The 20,724-nt window shown below is 40.4% G+C and overlaps 3 protein-coding genes across 4 annotated transcripts in view; 2 read left to right on the forward strand and 1 right to left on the reverse strand.

The window, feature by feature from the left end:
* The first annotated feature begins 106 nt into the window (after positions 1 to 106).
* stxbp3 (syntaxin binding protein 3) lies at positions 107 to 10,355 on the forward strand. Its single transcript, XM_079350666.1, has 19 exons — positions 107 to 226; positions 1,259 to 1,308; positions 1,482 to 1,563; positions 1,664 to 1,740; positions 1,842 to 1,914; positions 2,027 to 2,127; positions 2,539 to 2,684; positions 2,964 to 3,057; positions 3,423 to 3,547; positions 3,639 to 3,737; positions 3,828 to 3,885; positions 3,974 to 4,039; positions 5,432 to 5,512; positions 5,635 to 5,770; positions 6,098 to 6,204; positions 6,415 to 6,513; positions 8,524 to 8,609; positions 9,170 to 9,318; positions 9,678 to 10,355. Exons 1-19 carry the CDS (start codon positions 181 to 183, stop codon positions 9,779 to 9,781), a joined length of 1,779 nt encoding a protein of 592 aa, XP_079206792.1. The 5' UTR covers positions 107 to 180; the 3' UTR covers positions 9,782 to 10,355.
* A 993-nt stretch (positions 10,356 to 11,348) lies between these two features.
* Positions 11,349 to 18,241, forward strand: ankmy1 (ankyrin repeat and MYND domain containing 1). The gene is made up of 20 exons (XM_079350018.1): positions 11,349 to 11,755; positions 11,998 to 12,144; positions 12,235 to 12,429; positions 12,799 to 12,840; positions 12,925 to 13,163; positions 13,313 to 13,529; positions 13,755 to 13,916; positions 14,010 to 14,155; positions 14,520 to 14,880; positions 14,965 to 15,116; positions 15,227 to 15,398; positions 15,659 to 15,799; positions 15,887 to 15,979; positions 16,102 to 16,209; positions 16,294 to 16,416; positions 16,766 to 16,867; positions 17,062 to 17,188; positions 17,274 to 17,346; positions 17,513 to 17,757; positions 17,902 to 18,241. Exons 1-20 carry the CDS (start codon positions 11,534 to 11,536, stop codon positions 18,090 to 18,092), a joined length of 3,258 nt encoding a protein of 1,085 aa, XP_079206144.1. The 5' UTR covers positions 11,349 to 11,533; the 3' UTR covers positions 18,093 to 18,241.
* Positions 18,242 to 18,567: 326 nt separating this feature from the next.
* lepr (leptin receptor) overlaps positions 18,568 to 20,724 on the reverse strand; it is a 38,851-nt gene continuing 36,694 nt past the window's right edge. For both annotated transcript variants that reach the window (XM_079350016.1, XM_079350017.1), the window contains exon 21: positions 18,568 to 20,584. In XM_079350016.1, the coding sequence (XP_079206142.1) occupies positions 19,655 to 20,584 (930 nt within the window). In that variant the 3' untranslated portion in view covers positions 18,568 to 19,654. The remainder of the gene's footprint in view (positions 20,585 to 20,724) is intronic.

Genomic DNA, 20,724 nt, shown 5'->3' on the forward strand with positions numbered 1-20,724 from the left:
AATTACTTTACTTAAACAATGTCTTCACGAATAGCTAGATGGCTAAGTAACTAGCGCGACAGGAACGCTTAAAAACTACAAAAGCGCTCTGTCGCACACTTGTTGATGCAGATGACGTCAAAGCCCTAGGACACGGGACAGGAAGAGGCGTTGAGATAATACAAAAAAAAAAAAAACAAGATGGCAACGGGCTCAGATCACGGACTGCCAAGAATAGTTTGGAAAAGTAAGTTCCCTCTCTTAGAAAGTGTTTCATGTTCATGGAGAACAGATTTACTCTTTTTAAAGTTGTGTTAACTTAAAGTGGGCCAAAGTCCATGCTCTGTGGATTCGTGTTTCCTCTTTTGGGAGTTTGCATCCGGGGGCAAGTTACATTCTGTTTCATATTTGACTATTGAGGATTACTCAAAAATATTCATATCCAGAGGTTAAAAAAGACAGATACTGTTATTGATTGATTTTTATCATCAGACTCAAGTTTGAAGAAGTAGCTGAAGCGTAGCGTCACTTTCTTTACGCTCATTTAGCCCCACCTCAAAACATCAACAGTGTCCATCTGTCTACTGACATGGACCTACTGTCACCTTTAAAAACATGTCTGTGTTAGCACCGGGAAGGGATTGAATCAACATCTTCGCCAGAGTAAAATGAGAAGTAAAATCAGCTGTCAAGTTTTCCGATGCCGGTGTAATGGCGAAAAATGCATCCCTGTCGATTATTGGCCTGCACTTCTGGGGGCAGATCTGTGATGATAATGTGTCTGAAGTTTATATTGGATAAACATTAAGTCTACTTATTGTCCTGTAGACTCGTACATATTACCTCACAGGCAGTGTTTGACTCAAGTGTCTGCTGAGGAAATGTTAGGAAGGATACAGAATTCACAAGTGTAGAAAATGTCTGCCACATTTTACATTGTCCTGCAAGGTGCATGCCCTTCTCGACATAACACCTGTGTCATCTATACCTGAAGTAGCTGTAGATGAAAAGACCAGTTTTTATATGATGTAGGACATGTTTATGAGGGGAATGACGCACAGTGATTTTCTCCCTTTTATTTTAAGTAATCAGAATGACATGCTGTATCTTGTTTGTCCTGACTGATCTTTTTTGTTATGGTCCTGAGTTTATGTGTTGTTTTCTCAGTCAAAGCACTTTCTGTCTATCTCATCTGTTTGAGCATAAGAACAGATTTTTTCCCCCCCTCTGGTTTCATTCAGTCGTGTTTGTTATGAATCATTTTCTGTTTTTCTTACAGAGATAAAGGAAACTATTATCACAGACTGCAGAAAATCTGAAGTATGGAAGGTAGGAAAACTCTCCATGTTCCCATACAGAGTCCTTCTCCATTATACTGAGCACACTGTGAAGTGATTTATTCTAACTATGACTCAAAACAGAGTCATCATTTCTTCACAGTGCTGCTTCTTTACATTACAGTAACACATATTTGATTGATGACTAATTGACCCTCTCCACAGATATTGATTCTGGACCCCTTCACCACCAAGCTTCTCTCATCATGCTGCAAAATGAACGACCTACTGGCAGAGAAAATAACAAGTAATCTCACCGCTTAATCCTGTTTGTAGACAAAACGTACTCACGCCTGTGTATAGATGTCTGGAGCTGCTCTGTTGAACTGCTTGTTTCGTATCTGTAGTTGTGGAGGATCTGTACAAAAGCAGAGAGCCTGTTCCAGAGATGAAGGCCATCTACTTCATGTCACCAACCGCTAAGGTCAGCTGAACTTCCCGTCAGCAATAATGCTACGTTTGGCTTCATGTTTTTCTTCCCAGCTGTGTTGAAATATTTTCAATGCTTTGTATTTCCTTTCACAGTGTGTGGAGGCCTTCATTGCTGACTTCAAGAACAAACCCAAATATAAAGCAGCCTATGTTTATTTCACTGACTGTAAGTAAGACATTCAAATACCTGTGGTACATGTGATACGACTTTATTAAAATGACTTTTTTTGGTCTCGTACAGATCAAATAAACCTTCTTTTTTTCCCCCCAAAATCCAGACTGTCCTGATGACCTCTTCAACAATATGAAGCTGCACTGTGCAAAGTACATACGCGTCTGTAAGGAAATAAACATGTCCTTCATGCCACAAGAGGCTCAAGTGAGTGGTAGCACACTGTGTTCTTTTGTAATGCTCCATTTCCCCTTTTTCTCCATGTTACTTGTTAGGGAAACTTTACTTCTTTAGTTTGTGTGATTTATGTTGTGTTTCTTCTGCAGGGAGGGGTTAGGACTCATTTTAGTTTGGGTGGGGTTTTTTATTTGTGATGTAATGGTTTAACAAGATTTGTAAAATGAGAAAAACTTTGTAAATAGTTGTTTTGTGAATTTAAAAAAAAAAAGAAGAGAGAAATTGTCAGGAATGTCATTTAAAATTGTGAATAAATTATATTATATTTTGTAAATATCCCAGTGCACTGTTGTGGGTTCAGAAGTTAAATACATTTAAAAAAAACAACAAAAAAAACAAAAACCCAACATGTCGTTAAAACTGTTTTTAAAAATGTTTCAGGTGTTCACCTGTGATAATCCGGGGGCCTTTCGAAGCATCTACAGCCCCAAGAGTCAGGACAAAAAGAAGACACTGGAGACGCTCGCAAACCAGCTCGTCACACTCTGCGCCACGTTGGACGAGAACCCAGGCGTCAGATACAAGAAGTAAGACACAAAGATTTGGTTTCTCCGCTTACAACACTCCTCAACCCTCAAAGCAAAGGGAGAGCTTTGATGGGAAGAGCTTGGGCACAAATCTTAGTCTTTGTTACCCAACTCTGCCAGGAAGTAAGTGATCATAAACAAGAAATCAATTTGCCCTAGTTACGCTTGTGCGTCTTTTCTGCATCTATCATATAGTAATATTGTATTTTTACTTCATTATACTGTACAAAAAGAGAAAAAAAACAGAATCAACTGAAAGTCTTACAATCTCACAATTAGAGACGGCAACATGGAGAATGCCAAGACCCTGGCAGAGCTGGTCGACAACAAGCTGGCCAGCCACTACGACATGGATGATGGTGGCAAGAAGAAGGTGAGACAGCAGCTGAACGAAAGATGTTGACAGAATAAACACGGTCTTAACCCCGGGAGGTCAATGGGAACCTGGAAATACAGGATTTTTTTTTTTTTTTTGTATGGGCAGCTCAAGACAATGTTGAAATAGAATATTAGAAAAAGAAAAATACTTCCTGCTGAAGGCAGAAACTTGAAAAGGTCAAAATGTTACCAGCGGTAGCAGCTAAGCATCAGGAAATAAAAAAAGGAAAGATGTCACTGTTGAACACTGTTAAATGATAGATAGATAGATAGATACTTTATTGATCCCGAGGGAAATTCAATAACCAAGACTTTTCTGCCTAAAATTCAGTAGATTTTTTTAAAATTTTGTGTTATTAGGGAAAGACCCAGGCCCAGCTGTTGATCATGGAGAGAGGCTTTGACCCCGTCAGCCCCATCCTCCATGAGCTGACCTACCAGGCCATGGCTTACGACCTTATTGACATCCAGGACAACATCTACAAGTAATTCAATCTTTCACGACTACACTGAATACTATACGCTATACTTCAACATTTGTAGCTGACTGTCTGTTGTGTCACTTTCTGCGTCCAGGTACAAGGCTAAAGATGGCTCGGAGAAGCAGGCCAAGCTGAATGAAGAGGACATGCTCTGGGTTGAGCTGAGGCACAAGCACATCGCCGACGTCTCAGCGTAAGTGTGAAAGGTCTCAGTGGTTAAGGAGATTTATTCCTGTCGTCTTCACTCGCAACCCTGAAACCATTTCTGTCCCACTTACAACAGACAAATCCCAAAGATGGTGAAGGAGATATCTGCCAACAAGAAACAGCCAGATGGGAAGGTACAGCGCTGAGGTCTCTTTTTAAAGGCTTCTCTAATCTTTTCATTTGAAACATATGCTGACAAAACGTTTGTTTTTTCCCCCCCAGATTACGATAAGCAATTTGGCCCAAATGATGAAGAAGATGCCAGCTTTCCGTAAACAGCTGACTGAGGTATGAAGCACCTGGATAAACCAAAGCATCAGTAAAGCTTGTCTTATGGGCACAGCTGATCTCGACAGATGAGTCGTGTTTCTGTCTGAACTGCAAAGATCTTAGATGCCTGTGAAAAGTCGACAAACCCATAAAAAGCATCATCTGTGTTGCCTAAAGACGTTATCTCCCAATCTATTGAACCTTAACCTACATAATCGTGTGTTAAACTCAACAGTCTGGGAATGAATGCTACTTGAGTTGGACTAAATGAGAAGCGCTGTAAGGACTTTGAGGAACCGCTATCGAGTTACTTCAGAGAAACGAAGCAGATTTTTATTTTCACATGAAAGCAATACACTGAAGTGCTTCTTCTCTTTCAATCCCTTTATACAATACCTTATTATACCCCAGGGGGAACCTTATGGTCTCAGCTTTGCACAGTTGGAACACAGGTATACTTAGATGATGACATAGCATGGTAAAGAAACAAATAAACAACATGAAGAAACACAAACAATGACAGAGACCAGACAGCGTGGACGCTTATTAAGAGCTTCAATGGCATCAGGCCTAACCAACCCAGGTTGCAAACTGTCGTGGCAGAGCACGGGCCATAGCTTATTGGATACAATGCTAACTCATTTGTTAGCTTCACGAAGTCTTACCAAGGGTTTTGGTCCAATTTTTAGTCCAACTATCTCATGACATTTAGTTTAAGGCCAGATTCTCCAGACAAGTTCAGATAAACAGAGACAGATTTTTTTTTTTTACTCATAAGGTAACACAGGCCTTTTTCTTTCTGCTTTTTTCACACTTCCCTTAAAAATCAGGGAAGCGAGCCCACCTCATACTTTTGAAATTAACCCCAAAAAATTCCCATAGAAGTCATAAGCTATCAAGGCTTTACAGTGACGTACTGCTGCAGTTCACAGACGATGTTGTGTTTCTCTAGTTTTGATCTCTCCTATGCCCTCTCAGTTTTTAACTCTGTCACGATAAGTAGGTGTGTTTCATTTGATGGTATGTTTTTTTTTTTAACCTTCACTTTGTGTTTTTATCACATAGCTTGTATACGTCCATCTTTAGTTTGAAGTATATTTTTCTACCTTCTTTTCTTATTTTACTGTCTTGACCAGTTATCATCCTTCAGGTTTCACTCTCCTTTGGACTCAAACACACCTTCCTTATTCCTTTCTTTTGGGACAGCCAACATGCTGCTGACTTATAACTATGGACCTAATGTATTATTATGTGCTGGTTGGTTGGTGTGCTGCCATCGAAGCCTAGAATCAGTGGGGGTTTACTTCATCCTGTCATTACAGTAAAGCCACATGTTAAGGCTGCTTCTGTGGTCATATTACTCACAGACTGTTCTGTTCCTTTGCTTCTCTCTCTGCTTTGATATCTTAGAAAACCGTTCACCTGCAACTGGCTGAGGACTGCATGAAACATTACTCGAACAATGTGGAGAAACTCTGCAAAGCTGAACAGGTGTGTCTGTGCTCCGTCGTCTGTTTGGAGGAAACAGATGTGAAGAAGTGTTTAAAAAAAAGAAAAGAAACATTCCCCTCATATCCAGACTGAACAAAGAATCTGTGTCTGTGTCTCTTCAGGATCTTGCAAATGGGTTAGACGTGGAAGGGGTTAAGGTGAGGGATCCCATGAGGACGCTGCTCCCCGTGCTGCTCCACCCATACAACATCCATGACAAGATCCGGGCTGTGCTGCTCTACATCTTCAGCTTGAATGGTACGTCAGTCTTTTCCTACAATACACTGGACCCCTCTCCCTGTCAGTAAGGGACCTTTGTGCCAGAATAGAACGGAACGTCTTTGTTTGATTTCACACAACTCACATGCAAACACAAAAATATCCCACAGCTTATTTATAAGTCATGTGTTGACGCCAGAGTTTGTATATCATTTTACAAATATACACAAGAGATAATGTAGGACCAAAATACCATTAAATTCTCCTCAGACCCAATCGCCATGAAGTTCGAATTTAAAAATGTTTTTTTTTTAAATGAGGTTTCCACACTGATTTTTGGATTATTTGTTCGGTGTGTGTGAACAGGAACAACAGATGAGAACTTGAACAAACTCATCCAGCACGTAAAGATCGAGGGCGAACAAGAGTTCATCCTGAATTGGAAGGAACTCGGGGTCCCGATCATCACATCGGTATGTTCAGACGAAGTGTGTAAACAAGATGGATTGATGATTTAATTGCAAGTAGAGGAATGGGAATGTAGATTACCAGCTCTTTTTATTTTATTTTATTTAATTTTTTTACAATCCTAACCTACCTATTGCTATGTCAGCCTTTTCTTTCAGTCTTTCTTTCAGTCTCAACTGAATCCGGCTTATTGTGTCTCGTACTTTTGTTTCTAGCCTAGTTTCTTTTCTCGAAAACCGTCCAGGAGGGATCGATCCCAAGAGGAGAAGTACAACCTTTCCAGGTGGACTCCAGTTATAAAGGATGTGATGGAGGTCAGTGACAGGGGACTGCCATGTTGTATAACATCTCATTGTTTCTGCAGGGTTCACAAAGCCTTTACAAACGGCTCTTTGCAGATGTTTTATTTTAGTTTTGGCTTTGCTTAACAGAAAGTTTAGACGCAGTGGATAGCACAATTTAAAAAGCTTGACATCTGTACTAACCAATTTTAACAAACTTATTGTCTAAAAAAATCACTTGAGGGATGAATGTCGAAGCTTTTTGACGCATGCATAGCTTGAAGAAATTACCACAGTCCATTGATATCATTTATTTCGAACATTTCTGATCAGTAAAGGAAAATATGGCGAACCCCTACACCTATAAATTAAACAAACACATTTGCTTTGGATGTGATAACACAATAGAAGAAGAGTTTTCCTTCATTCAATCACCTTTCCCACCTCACCTGGAGCTTTACTTTAACACTGCATCCGCCCAGGATCCATATAGTGCCCAGTAAAGGACCAAAACAAAAACAACTCTGGATGAATGGATTTGACTGCAGTTTGGAAGCAGTGGTTACAGATAGTTTGTAGGACAAAGAAGAAAAGACAGGAAGCATCACCTTTAACATACAGTATGTACACATCACTTGATCTAGGTTACTGTGCTCACTCAGCCCCTCTCTGAAAGGAGTGTGCAAGAAAAACAAAACAAAACTGTGAAGCCACCATGAAAGGAGGTAATCAGATTCAGGTCATCTGACAGGCAGTGTCACTTATGTGTTTGTGTCGTTCTATACTGCTTCAGCATCAACAAGGCACAACAATGCACCACTTTTGTGTTAAACCTTTGGGAGGATCCTTCTGTTGTTGCAACATGTTTCTGCACTGATTATCAGAGGCTTTTTGTTTTTTTTATTGTGATAGGTTTAAGAGGTTATTAACGTAATGTGAGTTGACAGTATTCTGAAAAACAAATAAACAAACAAAAAAAAAAGCTCAGTGCAGCGTGCTGCCTGGTTAACACTTTGAACTGTAAAAAGAGAGCCATAGCAGAAACAGTGCTGAGATTTATATTTTCATTCGGCCTCATTGTTCGGTTTGCTTATTGCCTTTTTTTTACCATTTTAGAGTAGTTTCAGCAGAAAGCCAATAACACAGAGAAAATGAATCAGCTCTATTGTAATCATATAAAGCTGATTTGTCCTGTTCTCACAGACAGAGGGGACCAAACATCCTTTGGTTAAGATAAGAGGTTAACTCTTGATAAAGCCTAATGACTAAATCAGAGTATTTTTTATTCCAAAGGTAATAGGTAAGGTTTGTAGAAACAATAACTGAAGTCTGTTAATAAGGTTTTTGAATTTGGATGTCTTTTGTATCCTAAATTTAATATTAAAAATAAGTCTGTACAGTAAGTTCAGAATTATCCTTGTGGATAACCTTAAAAAGGTACAGAAACCTGAGAAGCAATTTCTGAGAAGCCCTGACCACAACATCACCTGGTTTCTCATAAACCCTGCTGAACGGTTTCCTTCAGCCGGAAACTGCCTTGTTTCTCACGTTGTATTACTTCTATTACTTGAAGTCGGTTGAAGACAATCTTCTTTTTTTGGAAGTGAAAGTACAGGCTGTTGAAGGCATTAAGCCTTTTCAGTTAGAAACCCATAAATGCTATGTATATAAATAGACAGAGATTGTTTCTCCAGCTGTGTTCAGTCGTCAGAACCCCTAAAGCACATTTCAACTTACAGTTGTGTGCGTTCACCATGGTCCAGGATTTAGGACTTCTTTTGGAGTCTGTTTCTTGGTCACAGAGGGATCCTCTCATTTCACAGACTGTAGAAGTCATTGAAGTGAAAAGTCAAAAACCTTTGTTTCTTCCTGTGTATCATTCCCATGTTAAATCAGGACCCATGTTTAAGCTATGGAACTTTGAAACTGTCAGTTTTAAACTTCACATGAGTGCATGAAAAAAAAAATCAATACTGAAGTTGTATACATGTTTCTACACACTTGCTATATAAATGATTGATACATTGAAAATGTTGCTTTCAGGATGCTGTGGAGAACAAACTGGACACCAAAGAATGGCCGCATCAGTCCGAGTGTCCTGCTGCCTGGAATGGCTCGGGGGCAGTCAGGTACACTAGATTATTTTTTTATTCCCACCTGTATTATGAGTGTTGTAAGAATCCGACTGATCCAGCTCTTCTGTAGAGATGATCTCATAAACTAACTCAATGTCAAAACTAAATACGATGTTTCCAGGTAAGACATAACGTTATATTAATTTTACAAGTTAATATCCCACTAACGGTTTAAATATTTATTTATTTATTTATTTATTTATTCATTCTTTCTGACAATTACTCAGAAGTGATCAGCAGTTGTCTTTTTCAGCTGAAGAACATGAAACTATCTTAGTGACATGTTTTCACACAGAGAATTCTGATTTGCATTTACTGACAGACAGTAAAAGACTTGTTAGGTAGCGCCCTCTGGTGATAAACTCTGGCACTACTTCCAGTCCTATATGTAGCCGTTTACCATGAGAAGGATCTGGGTCTGTTTTTCTAATGTAGAGTTAGATCTGAGAACCTGTCAGTCAGCAGCTCCCTGTTTTTAGTTTTTTGTGTGTTCACCCTTTGTGCCCACTGCTCCCACATGATTTAACAACTGTTGTTAATCCTCTGATTCACAGTGCCCGTCAGAAGCACAAAGCTAGCTCTCAAGACGATCGACGGACAGGCTCGCGACTCATCATCTTTATTCTGGGAGGAATGTGTTTCTCTGAGATGCGCAGTGCCTACGAGGTCACGCAGGCTGTGAAATCCTGCGAGGTCATCATCGGTTAGTACCAAAAAATAGTATTTTTTTTTTTTTAACTAAATCATCTCTTTCTCCTGACTGGTATAGTTTTGTTTTTTCAGCATGCATGTTTTAATCCATACTTCATGAAGGGTTTGTAAAACTAAATTAGTAGGACAAAAGTGTTTTTATTAGATATTTTTTAGATACAGAGCTGTCTCTGTAAACTGTGATGACTATGTGATGCTAAATACACAGAAAGGGCTGCGGTGTTACTAGTTGAGGCTGCAAACTCAAGTGTGTTGTGACACCACCTGTTAGAAAAGAAAAAAAAACACTGAACTGTAGGCTTTAATTTTTTCAAATATTTGAACAAAAGGTATTTCATTCTTTACTTGCAGGGTCCTCTCACATTTTGACCCCAAACAGTCTCCTGGAGGACATCAAGGCTCTGAGCAAAGGCCCCATGGAGACTTTTACTATTGAGGAAAGAAGCACTGCCTAAAGTTTGTGTCAGAGAGCACTGCCTGGTTCTCTGACACAAACTTCTCATGTCCCTCAACATCTCGTATTCCTCAGCACGCTGCACTCATCTCAACTTCCGAAGAGGGAGACTGAAGGGAATCTATTGTATACTTGCCTTTATCTTTAATGCTCTTTTCTAATCTCGTGCACATTTCGAGCAGGTGTGAGGGCATACTTTCTGTTAATTGGGTCATTTCAGAATTTTTCTAAAAAAAGCCTTAGAATTAAGTAGAAGGGAATTTACCGTATCCCAATATGAGCAGTAAAAGCACACATTTTCTAATCTGCATGTTTGTGTTTGCCTTTGTCAATAAAAGTAATAACTTGTTGTGTGACATGTTAAAAGACCTCTGTTAACCTTCCAGAGACAGAGTGAGGAGGAGGATCAAGAAACCTTAATGTATATACTGTATGTAAGCACTGATGCCGTGCTGTGTTATTCAAACTTTTTTGATCACGGTTTATAAACACTTAATATGTGTGTTTTTAACAAAGAGTATTTACCTTTTTGCTTGCATTGAACAACTGACTAATAAACGGATGAAGTGGTTCAATTCTTGTCTGGGTTCTGATTTTAGTTCACATAGTTTATACAGTAATTTTCCTGGACAGAGACAGAGCCATGGAAACACAATTGACTATCAGGGTTTTAGCATGACAATGACTGCAGACTTGCCATTCATATTAAATTGATTATTAAAAGTAAACGGTATGAAAGTAGGGTAATGATATATGTGACACCTCTTATGCTTACATACAGGAACATACTGTAGGCTGAAACCAGGTTTTGCAGTGTCAGTTACAGGGGAAAAAAATCGGGTGTCGTAAGAACACACACTCGGGGCCGTCCTACTCCAGTGACCCCTTATAGAGAAACACTTGGAATAAACAAGGAAAACCCTGCTCTCAAACAATGACCTACTTGTATTGACTACTGTATCAGGTAATGATGATCCCACCCTGCCTTTAGTCTGTAAGGCAGTGCTTGGAAATAAGTTGACACACATTGTTGTCAAATTGTTTTGTGTATTTTGTGAATGCATCACTTTGAATTTCTTAAAATTCAGCATGGCATCAATCCCATAATCTCTTTAAAAGAATAACGACGAAATTTGTTTTGTTTAATTCTGTTTAACGCTGAATTAAGTAGATTTAAGAAATTAAACCCTTTAAATGTGTGGCATACCTGTTATATGCAATTTTAAATCTTTAATAAAGCTGCATTAAAATCCTTAAACACTGAAAAAACCCCGTGTACATTATTATAATATTAATATATAAATGACTAATATATATCCATTATAATTTAGCTACTCTCTAAAGCTTAAGATAGATAGATAGATAGATACTTTATTGATCCCGAGGCTTCACCTTGGAGTTAAGACGTTCAATTAATTGAGTGCCAAGTTGTTTGCTGCTTTAATTGACTTAATATGAAAATACAGCTCTTATTTAATCGATGTATTTATTTTTAATCGAGTAGATCTGATCAGAATTTTTTTTACACTTCAGATATACACTGCGCATGCGTAAAATCCACTCCACCCGTGCATGGTTCAACGGTTGTCATGACAACTGGCACTCGCAGGAAAAGTGATCTTCAATCTGACTAAAGTTTTATCCTTTGAGTAATTTAGCTATTTGTTTGTGTAGCAGTAACTCTCACCTCGTTGTTTTTTGTTCAAAGTTGATTCATGGGAGTTATTTAGAGAGTCTAGCCAGCGGCTTTAAAATGCTGTCGACCTGTGAAGGCGTATCAGTCCCAGCTCCGGGCCGACAAGGTGAGGAGCCCGGGTCAGCGACACGCAGCAACGGTCACAGAGGTGAACACAGCTGGGACGAGAGACCACAGGGGCCCGGGGTTCAGGAGTGGAGCGACGGATCCAGATATGAGGGAGAATTTGTGAACGGATTGAAACACGGCAAAGGAAGGTACACCTGGTTTAATGGGGAGGTAAGGAAGAACAGAATCACGTTTTTAAAAAAAAATTAATATATCTTTTTAATAGTTATCTAGGTAAGCTAGCTTGTTGAGTTCATTTGGTTGGATAAGCTTAATTGTTTGCTAAAATAGAGATAGTGAAGCTGTTATTACAGTTGTGTGTGTGTGTGTGTGTGTGTGTGTGAATAGCAGTAACATTGATGTAAACAACATGTACCAGTTACTTTTTTCCTGTTGTCTGCTGCTTTGTGTAGTACTATGAAGGCTTTTTCTACAAAGACTACAAACATGGAGATGGACTGTACTGCTGGCCCACAGGGCACGAGTTTACGGGCAAGTTTTACCTGAACAGGAAAGAAGGATACGGACGACAAACATTCCCTGATGGAGCCACCTTTCGTGTAAAGAAAGATGTTTTACAGACATTTAGATTGATTAGTTTGATTATTAGCAAACCACAACAGTAAACAAGAAATCTCCATTCCTCTCAGGGTTTGTACCACGCAGACCAAAAGTTTGGTCCAGGTGTGGTTCGTGATCCAGATGGTTTTGAGGATGTGGGCCTGTGGATCGGGGAGCGACTGTTTGAGCTGTGTCATCCAGTAGAAGAATATTTCAGCCTGAAGAACATCCCTGAATATGCTACCTTCCTGGATCAAGAATTCAACACTGAATCCCTCACTAAGGTAAATGCTGAGAACTGTCTAAATCACAGGTGAATAGGCAGGCAAAGCTCCTCTTTTTATTCAATTATTAAGATTACGGTAAATACATTTAAATCTCTCATTACAAGATTGCCCCAAGTGATCTATATGAGATGCTGAATCTTTATATTTGTTGTATACTTCTAAATTCTCATTCATTTATTTTTTCTCTCAACTAAATGTTGTCAGCGCTGTTTTACTTCTTTTTATACTTCTTTTTTTTTACTCATTTATAATACCTTCCAATAAAACATTGTATCAGGAAATAGAAGTGATATTATTTTTGAACATCTGTGAAATTGTTTGTGTTTATAAATCTTCATTTAAACTGGCCTGTCTTCTCATTTCTAGCCTTCTAGTTATTCTCAAACAGAAGCAAAGACAGACTGTTCGGTAAGGTACATTATACCATAATCAACAGCTGTGTGAACTTGTGACATTACTAGAAACAAATCATTAATACTCTATCCTCTCCAGGTCGATAATGAAAAAGATCGTCTACCAGAGGAGATTTTTATTCTTCCCCTAGAAATTGAGAGTTACTCAACAGATGGTGACCACTTGCCGTTGCCCCCTGGCAGAAGAAGAGAGTTGGATCAACACTTTTATGGCGAACTGTGGGAACCCGACGCGTACCCACACCAAGGCTACAAGCGAGACCAACTCTCCACTCTGCCCTTACAGACACGCATGCAGGTTCACATACACAACAACAGGTCAGACATCCATTTAAAAACTTTTTTTTGTGGGAGTAGTTTCACCAAAGTACATTGTATTCCCTCAAGTATTGACCAAAAAAAAAAGACTGAAAGACTACAAGGAAGCTGAAACAACAGAGGAATGTAATCATGTGTGTGTCTCTCAGACAGCAGGCTAAAAGTGTGGACTGGGATGTGGCAGCTGTTCTCTCTTTGAACAGAGAGCGTTTTGGTCCTAAAGGGCACCTGGAGGCGAGTTCAGAGTTGTTGATCCAGCAGGCCTCCAGAGGGGATCTGCAAGCTGTGTTGCATATTCTCCAGACGGGTTTGGTCCATCCCGATGTAGCAGACTCACAGGGGCACACCGCACTGATCGCTGCCACAGTGAGACAACCTTTACATCGTTTTGTTTTGTTTTGACAATAGTTTATCGATGCAGCTATACTTAAATTTTATCTTTGACTCTTGCACATTTTCAGCTCTCAAATGATTAGTTTTTAAGCTGTTGATAAATATGTTATTAAAAGAGCGGTCAACTGAAGAAATAAGAAATCAATTTTTTTGATTTAGCTTTACGTTGGTCTCCTTTTTCTTTCTTGTGGCTGTCAGGTTAACTGCCACTATAATGTGATCCACCTGTTGCTGGATATGGGTGCTGATATCGACAAGTTGAATTGTGAAGGCATGTCTGCCCTGGCTGTGTGTCACGTCCTCTACTATCCTTTCCAGTCTCTGCATACCACTTTTGCTAAACCCCCTAAAGCACCACACGTAAGACTCTACTCAGTGTAGTTTTTATTTGTTTCAATATTTCTTTTGAATACAAGACTGTCATAAAACTACATTAATGTCATGTGTCTTTAGTATGTCAGCTCTGTCTCTGCATGTGGGAGCAGTCCCAAGGCCAGCCAAGTGGACTTTACGACAAATACAGTCGGGTTTAACAACAGACCACAGACCGCTGACACGACCCCGAACAACGGAGCCAGACAGAGTCCCCTCTCTGAACAGTAGGAATACAGCTGATATCATATTATGACATCATGATCTTTGTTAACCAACATAAATGCATTGAGGAAGCATGAACCAGAAATGTTTCACATGTTAGTGTGAAAATGACTTGAATGATTTATTGATTATCAAAAAAAGGGTGAAGGATTTTCTTTTTTTTAAATGGCTTAAGAGAATAATGAACTTAAGCTGCTTTATCTAACTGTTTCCTCTGTTTTGGATTGAGACTAAATCAAATTATTGAAAACTATCTTGAAAATACTGTATTTAAAGACAGTTTTTTTTCTCAGAATAGCATTGTAATTGTTCGGCGAGCTGATGTATCAATATGAGTTTTTAGTTTGTTGTTTTCTGTCATCACAGACTTAACATGTCCAACGAGTCCGATCTCATGACTGAGTTGAATGAGCCTGCGACCCCTGCAGACACGGAACATCTTCAGAAGGAAGAGCAAAGAGAGACTCAGAGCAGATGTGATCAGAGCAGAGGAATTTACGAGAGCGAGGTCAAAGGGATGGAAAGAGAAACCTGGGGGAGAGATCCGGCTGAGGAGGAAGATTCTGAGGTCGGTGAGAGTGGACAAACAGAAGGTGCTGAGGAACGTTTGGAGCAGAGAGTGAGAAACATTCATGAAGACGATGTTCAGGAGATAGAAGGAAGTGAGGTTATGCAAAGCAGCAAACCATGGGGGCCATGTCAAGTTGAGGCAGCAGGAAGAGTTGAGGTATAAAACACAGAGATTCCATCTCTTATCATTCACTTTGAGAAGATGGTACTTCTTTGAACTTGTTAAACTTTCTTTGTGCAGCTCGACAAAAACGAAGAACTGACCTTTGACTCTACCTGCTCAGTCAGCAGCCAGGTTATAGGTGAATCAACTGAGCCACTGAGTCCTTGCGGGATCCCTGAGCAGTCTGAGACACAGGACACTGTATGCAAAGAAGCCACTATGAAAACTAAGTCCGTTCTGTTTCCTACTCTCTGCTGTCTGTACTGTTTGATCTTTCTGACATGATTTTAGATTTTACATCTGATTGAACATTTCATGTGTGATGTGTCTGTCTGACCAGGAACCAAGTTCGTTTGAACACCCTGCAGCTCTTATTGGAACGGGGAGCTGATCCCAATGCGTGCAGGGTTCCCATGCCCGTCCTCTTTTTAGCCATTATGGCGTCTGACACTGAGGCCGTCATGAGACTGCTGCTATGTGGAGCTCGCGCAGACATCCCCCTCCCAGATGAGGCAGAATACTTTTTTCTTATGCTGTACTCATTATGTACTTTTCTCATCATCTTCATCAAGCTTCTTTTTGATTGAATTGTGTTTGTGTGAGAGAGTGATACATATTTTTAAGCTTGTGGGATTGAATGACATCTCAAAACAAGCAAAAATTAAAAACAAAAAAAAACATTTATTTTGCTTCTACCCTACACCATTCTTCAAACTCTGAATCCACCATTTCCATTATTTATAAATGTCCTCTTTATTTCTCTCCTTTATAGAGGAGCGGCCTTTATCCACTGCATGTCGCTGTAGCTCTGCCAGGTCCAGCAGGTCCCAAGATCACAGAGTTGCTCCTCCATGCTGTCGCTGACCCAGACGCACAAGCATGTGACAAAGATGAGACCTATGGACCAGATAAGGTTTGTGTCTTTGTATTGGAAGATCATTCTGAGGCAGCTGAACCTATCTAAGAGAAGAGTTTCAGGACCACTTTTCTTTTCATGAAGGTCGACAAACAGCTGAGCACAAACGAGAAGCTTCTAAAAGCTGGAGGCCGAACGGCCCTGCACGTAGCCTGCCAGAGAAAAAGTGACTACAGGGTCAGTCGAAGCTGTGGATGCACATGCATGCACTCACACAGATACAAACACCATCACTGATGAAAATGTGCTAAAACGTTAGTCAGAATCTTGAGTGGTTCATTTATTTTTTTATGTTGCAGAACGCCAGTAAAATAGTTGCACTCCTGCTTTCCCATGGAGCCAGTACAGATCTCCTCTGGAGTGGACACTCCCCTCTTTCTTTGGCTATAGCATCTGGGAATGACCTGGTAACACACACATGCACACACACACACACACACACACACACACACCTCACTTTGTCCTGAACCTTTTTCCTTTTCTCCACTCAGGCAGTGGAGGAGCTGTTGAAGGGGGGAGCAAATCCCAACCTCCTTCTTGGCCCTCAGGTGGGCAGCGCCCTCTGTGCACTCGCCAACTTTAACTACTACTTAGGTGGCAACAGAGCTAAGCTGGTATACACACACACACACACACACACACACACACACACACACACACACACACACACACACACACACACACAGAAGGCCTTATAAAAAAATGAAACCCTTGTTAAACTCCAAGTCCATCAAGTCATTAACTTCCATGTGTTATGTCTCAAAACTACAAATATAACAGTTACCCTGATGACTTTAAAGGAGTCGTACTCGAAGGGATTGTAAAACTTGAATTTCTAGTTCATATTTCAATAAATCAACATGAGTGTTCAAAGTCAAAGAATAAAAGAAAAAGTGTCTTGCTTTGTTGAGCCATTTAAAAAAAGCTTTAAATGATGTGTGTGTGTGTGTCTCTTTGATATAGTTGGATATATTATTTAAGGGTGGTGCTGACATCTCGATGCAAGTGAAGGTGGGCAGAGTTTTGGGAAATGCAGTGGACTATGCACACTACTCCTTCAACCAGGTAACACACCACATTTAAAAACACTGACTTCACAGTACTGGAACAGCTGCATGGGGTTTAATGCAGACGCCTTGCCATATAGTTTTAGTTCTTTTTGGAGCCATATTTAATGGACATATCCAAAAGGTCAAAGAAATGATTTCTATGCTGCACATTTCTTGATGCATGGCTGTATGTTTTATCTCTTCATCTAGGACCTGCGTATTGCCCACACGCCATTCCACGCTCTGAACATGCGGGAGAGGGAAACATTCAAAGCACGGCGCCAGCTGCTGAGCATGATGGGAGATCTGCTGATACAAAGTGCTTGCCAGAAGCAGCGTGAGATTGTAGAGGGAGAACAAACATGTGTGTGTGTGTGAATGTGTGTAGGGTATTAAAGTAACAGGGAGGTTTCTGCACACAGGTGTAAGTGTAATTTCCACGAATGGGACCGCTCGCAGCTGTGAAAATCTATCACCCGTAGCAGAAAAACACAGGTACATACACATTAATTCATGTACTGTAAGGCACCATGTCTTTTAAACTTGTCCTTTTTCCAACTCAGAATCATAAGTGTTAAAAATCCGAGAAGATCGGGAAATCTAGGAAATCTGAAAAGTAAATCTTCCAGGTGATTGTTTCTAACTAAATGTGTTTTCATAGGAATCCAGAATTGAAGTTCTGCTATCACTGCGGCCGCTCTGTGTTCGTGAAGCTGACTGCCTGCAGCCGCTGCCACAAGGTCTTCTACTGCTCCAGGAACTGCAAACTGAAAGCATGGGACAAACAACACAAACACGAGTGTAACCGGGAGTCAGGTGGGAATCAGGGCAGCTCAGTTACAACCCAGCAAACCATAGTAACACCAGCCACCAAACCGTACCCCAGGAGCACCACAGCTCAGAGCAGTAAATAAAAAGTTAATAAAAATGACAATGTGCAACTTGGTCAGTGTTTTCAATGATATCTGTTGGATTAAGTCAAATATTCAACAAAAAGTGAAGTACAAAACCCAGAGCATGTAACTACTTTGTCTGTCTCTCTCAATCCAGCATCTGCTGATGGCTTTCAGAGGAGTGTTGTGTTTAAATCCCAAGGAGGCCCCAGGCCCCGGACTGCCATCATGAAACCCGAAACAGTCCCCAGACCGTCGTTTGTGGGGTTGAAATCCAAAAGAGCTCCTGAGCTGTTGAGCAAGGCTGAGGTTCAAAGCAACCTGAAGGAAAACTACAGCCACAACTGATGGACTCTAACATTTTACACTTTCAATAACAGCTCAAGTACAACTTGATCTACCTTATATAGTACTGGACTTTTTTTGGGAATACATTCTTTGTGATTCTGAGTACCGATACTAGCGTTATGTATTAATATACCTGTATGATGACAGTATTTGGTGCCACAATGATTTCTCTTTGTGGGTAGGTCTGCAGTCTTTTATACTATTGTTATACAAATGCCATGTCTATTCTGAAATGTGCTATTGACAGAATTATTGCAACAACAGAAGTGTAAATCCAAACTGAATCCATGGGGAACAAACACATATTTGTGCATCACTTTCATTATGCCATAGCAATCCGACTTTTTTTTTTTACTGTATCTTAAAGATCTCTTTACTCTCTGGAGTTGAGCTTGAAATGACAGCATGATTTAAAAAAACAAAACAATACACAGTTGTTTCCATCTTTAGAAGTTTGCTCTTTTTTTTTTGCAACGCATTGACGTATAAACAAACCAGACACTTTGACAATAGACGCTTTATTTTCAACATGAAAAATAGATTGACGATCTTACAGTAACATTTCCGTTCAACGTTTCATAGATTCATAAACTTAAATGTCCTTCTGTTGTTTTTAAATATACATTCTTTAGTCTTTTATTTACACCATACAGCAGCTCTGTAAATGGCACGACACAGAAAATAGATCACCAACGGTAACAGAGTCTTAAACACATTACAGCACAAAGTACAAAATAAGTTTCTTTGGGTTGGTGGGTGAGTTAGTTCATGAAGATTTTGCGCACACTTCCAACAAATGCAATAAAGTCTGTGTCAAAAATATTACCTATAATTACTCACAGATTGCGTCAGTTTTTATTATCAACTGTTTTTAGTCACAGCATCATCTTTGAAGTGGCATCAAGGGTTTGCCTTCACTTCACAGTCTAATGTGCTTTGACATAAGCTTCTTTCTCCCTGGCTTTTTGTGCACTTTTTTATTCTCTTTGAACCTCTTTCATGTGCTGAAAATATACTGTAGCAGAAAATCACAGATATATTACGATGAATGGAGACTCGTACAGCATTACCACATTTACAAATCGAAGACGTGTCCACCTTTTACAAGCTGTTTGTATGAGATGTTTGAAGTCACAAGTATACCTTCGTTGGTTTCTTTGTGGACTTTCAAAACTCTGCTTGTACAGTTTACCTGCTGACTCGCTCACTCTGAGCAGTGATGACACATTATTCCACCAGCATAACCTTCATGGAAAATGTGTGAGTGCAATGTTGTCAGCGGGCGTGTCTGAATCAGTAACAGATGCAGAGGGGCAGTGTGGCACAGAAGAATCAGGACTTTTCAGCCCCCTGAAGAAATAAAAGCCTCCACATGAGGCTTGTGCTCTCCAGATGTCTCTTACACAGAACACAATAGCAGCTTTGATGAATGGCGAATTGCAACCACAAGCAAGTTGAGATTTTTCTTTTACATCTTGACCTGCAGCCACTACATGTCTGAATGGACATATGCAAATCAGCATTGCTGAATCACGTCACAAAGCATTTCAACGCGCACATTCTCATTTGAAAGCAGTCTGTTTGAGAATGGCAGCAGGGGTTTTGCCGTCTTGTGGTTGAGTGGAGAGTTGCCTCGTGCTCGGAGTAGTTTTGAACTGAGGCAGGTACAGCGGAGAGTAGGCACATGACGGCGGTGGCAGAAGCTGACTGAGCTCAGTTGAGTCCTCAGTGTGTAGAAGAGGGCGTGAGTCAATGGAACAGCCCTCTCTGTTTAAAACATTTTTAAGCAGCTCGTTTTTTGTCCCTTCCTCCCTCTGCTCGTCATCTTCCTCACTCTCCTCATCCTCTGCTGGATAGCCCATTCCTAAATAGTACAAGTCCTTCTGCCCTCTCACCCCCTCTTCCTCTTCCTGCTCTGATGTTTCAGAAAGCTCCTCTACAGAGTTGTATGAGCAGGAGCGGCGTGGGTCGTCCAGCTCCCACAGACCACCGGGGAATGATCCTGAAATGTCTGAGTTGTTGGCAGAGAAGTTGCCCTCATCGCTGGAGCTGCTGCCACTACCGTCCTTGTAGTGGAGATGATCCTGCTTGTGATCTGAGAGCAGCACGGTGGCATATGTGACTGGAGACTGGCCAGAGCTGTTAGTACTACCTGGGGGATGGTCTGTTAGCTGTAACTGATCTATTCTTGGGTTTGAACCAGTTAAATCATCAATATTAAGAACAAATGAAGGAGCTCCGTCTAAAAGTAAATCATTCTTCTTAGTCTGAGCTTCCTTGACCTCTGAGGGAAACCCTGAAGGGGACATGGATAGGGTAGTGACTGAATCAGGAGTGAGGGACACACGAGGAGCTTGGACTAAAGCTGTGGTCAGAGCTGAGAGACCAAAGTTGTCTAAAATGACCACTTTAGAAATGTTCTCAGATGGCAGGAGCAGCGGCCAGGCTGGGAGGCCCTCTGGGTGCTGGAACAGTTGGTCAAAGTTGTCAAGCTAGAAAGAAAAACAGAAATCAAAGGCACAGTATTATTAAGATTAGTGGAATAAATGGGTAATACATACATAACACATGAACAGACCTGACTAACCTACAAGATTTACTTATGGGGCTCTTTTGCCTTTATTTGAAAGGA

Source organism: Symphodus melops (assembly GCF_947650265.1).
Source record: "Symphodus melops genome assembly, chromosome: 8".
Lineage (NCBI taxonomy): Eukaryota > Metazoa > Chordata > Actinopteri > Labriformes > Labridae > Symphodus > Symphodus melops.

What these genes read in the sequence shown, in the direction of transcription:
- ankmy1 (XM_079350018.1), top strand. Translation starts at nt 11,534, where the DNA reads ATGCTGTCGACCTGTGAAGGCGTATCAGTCCCAGCTCCGGGCCGACAA. An exon ending in ACATCCCCCTCCCAGATGAG is followed by an intron (nt 15,399 to 15,658) that starts GCAGAATACTTT and finishes TCTCCTTTATAG; the next exon opens with AGGAGCGGCCTTTATCCACT. An exon ending in TAGCATCTGGGAATGACCTG is followed by an intron (nt 16,210 to 16,293) that starts GTAACACACACA and finishes TTCTCCACTCAG; the next exon opens with GCAGTGGAGGAGCTGTTGAA.
- stxbp3 (XM_079350666.1), top strand. Translation starts at nt 181, where the DNA reads ATGGCAACGGGCTCAGATCACGGACTGCCAAGAATAGTTTGGAAAA. An exon ending in AGAAACAGCCAGATGGGAAG is followed by an intron (nt 3,886 to 3,973) that starts GTACAGCGCTGA and finishes TTTCCCCCCCAG; the next exon opens with ATTACGATAAGCAATTTGGC. An exon ending in TTATAAAGGATGTGATGGAG is followed by an intron (nt 6,514 to 8,523) that starts GTCAGTGACAGG and finishes TGTTGCTTTCAG; the next exon opens with GATGCTGTGGAGAACAAACT.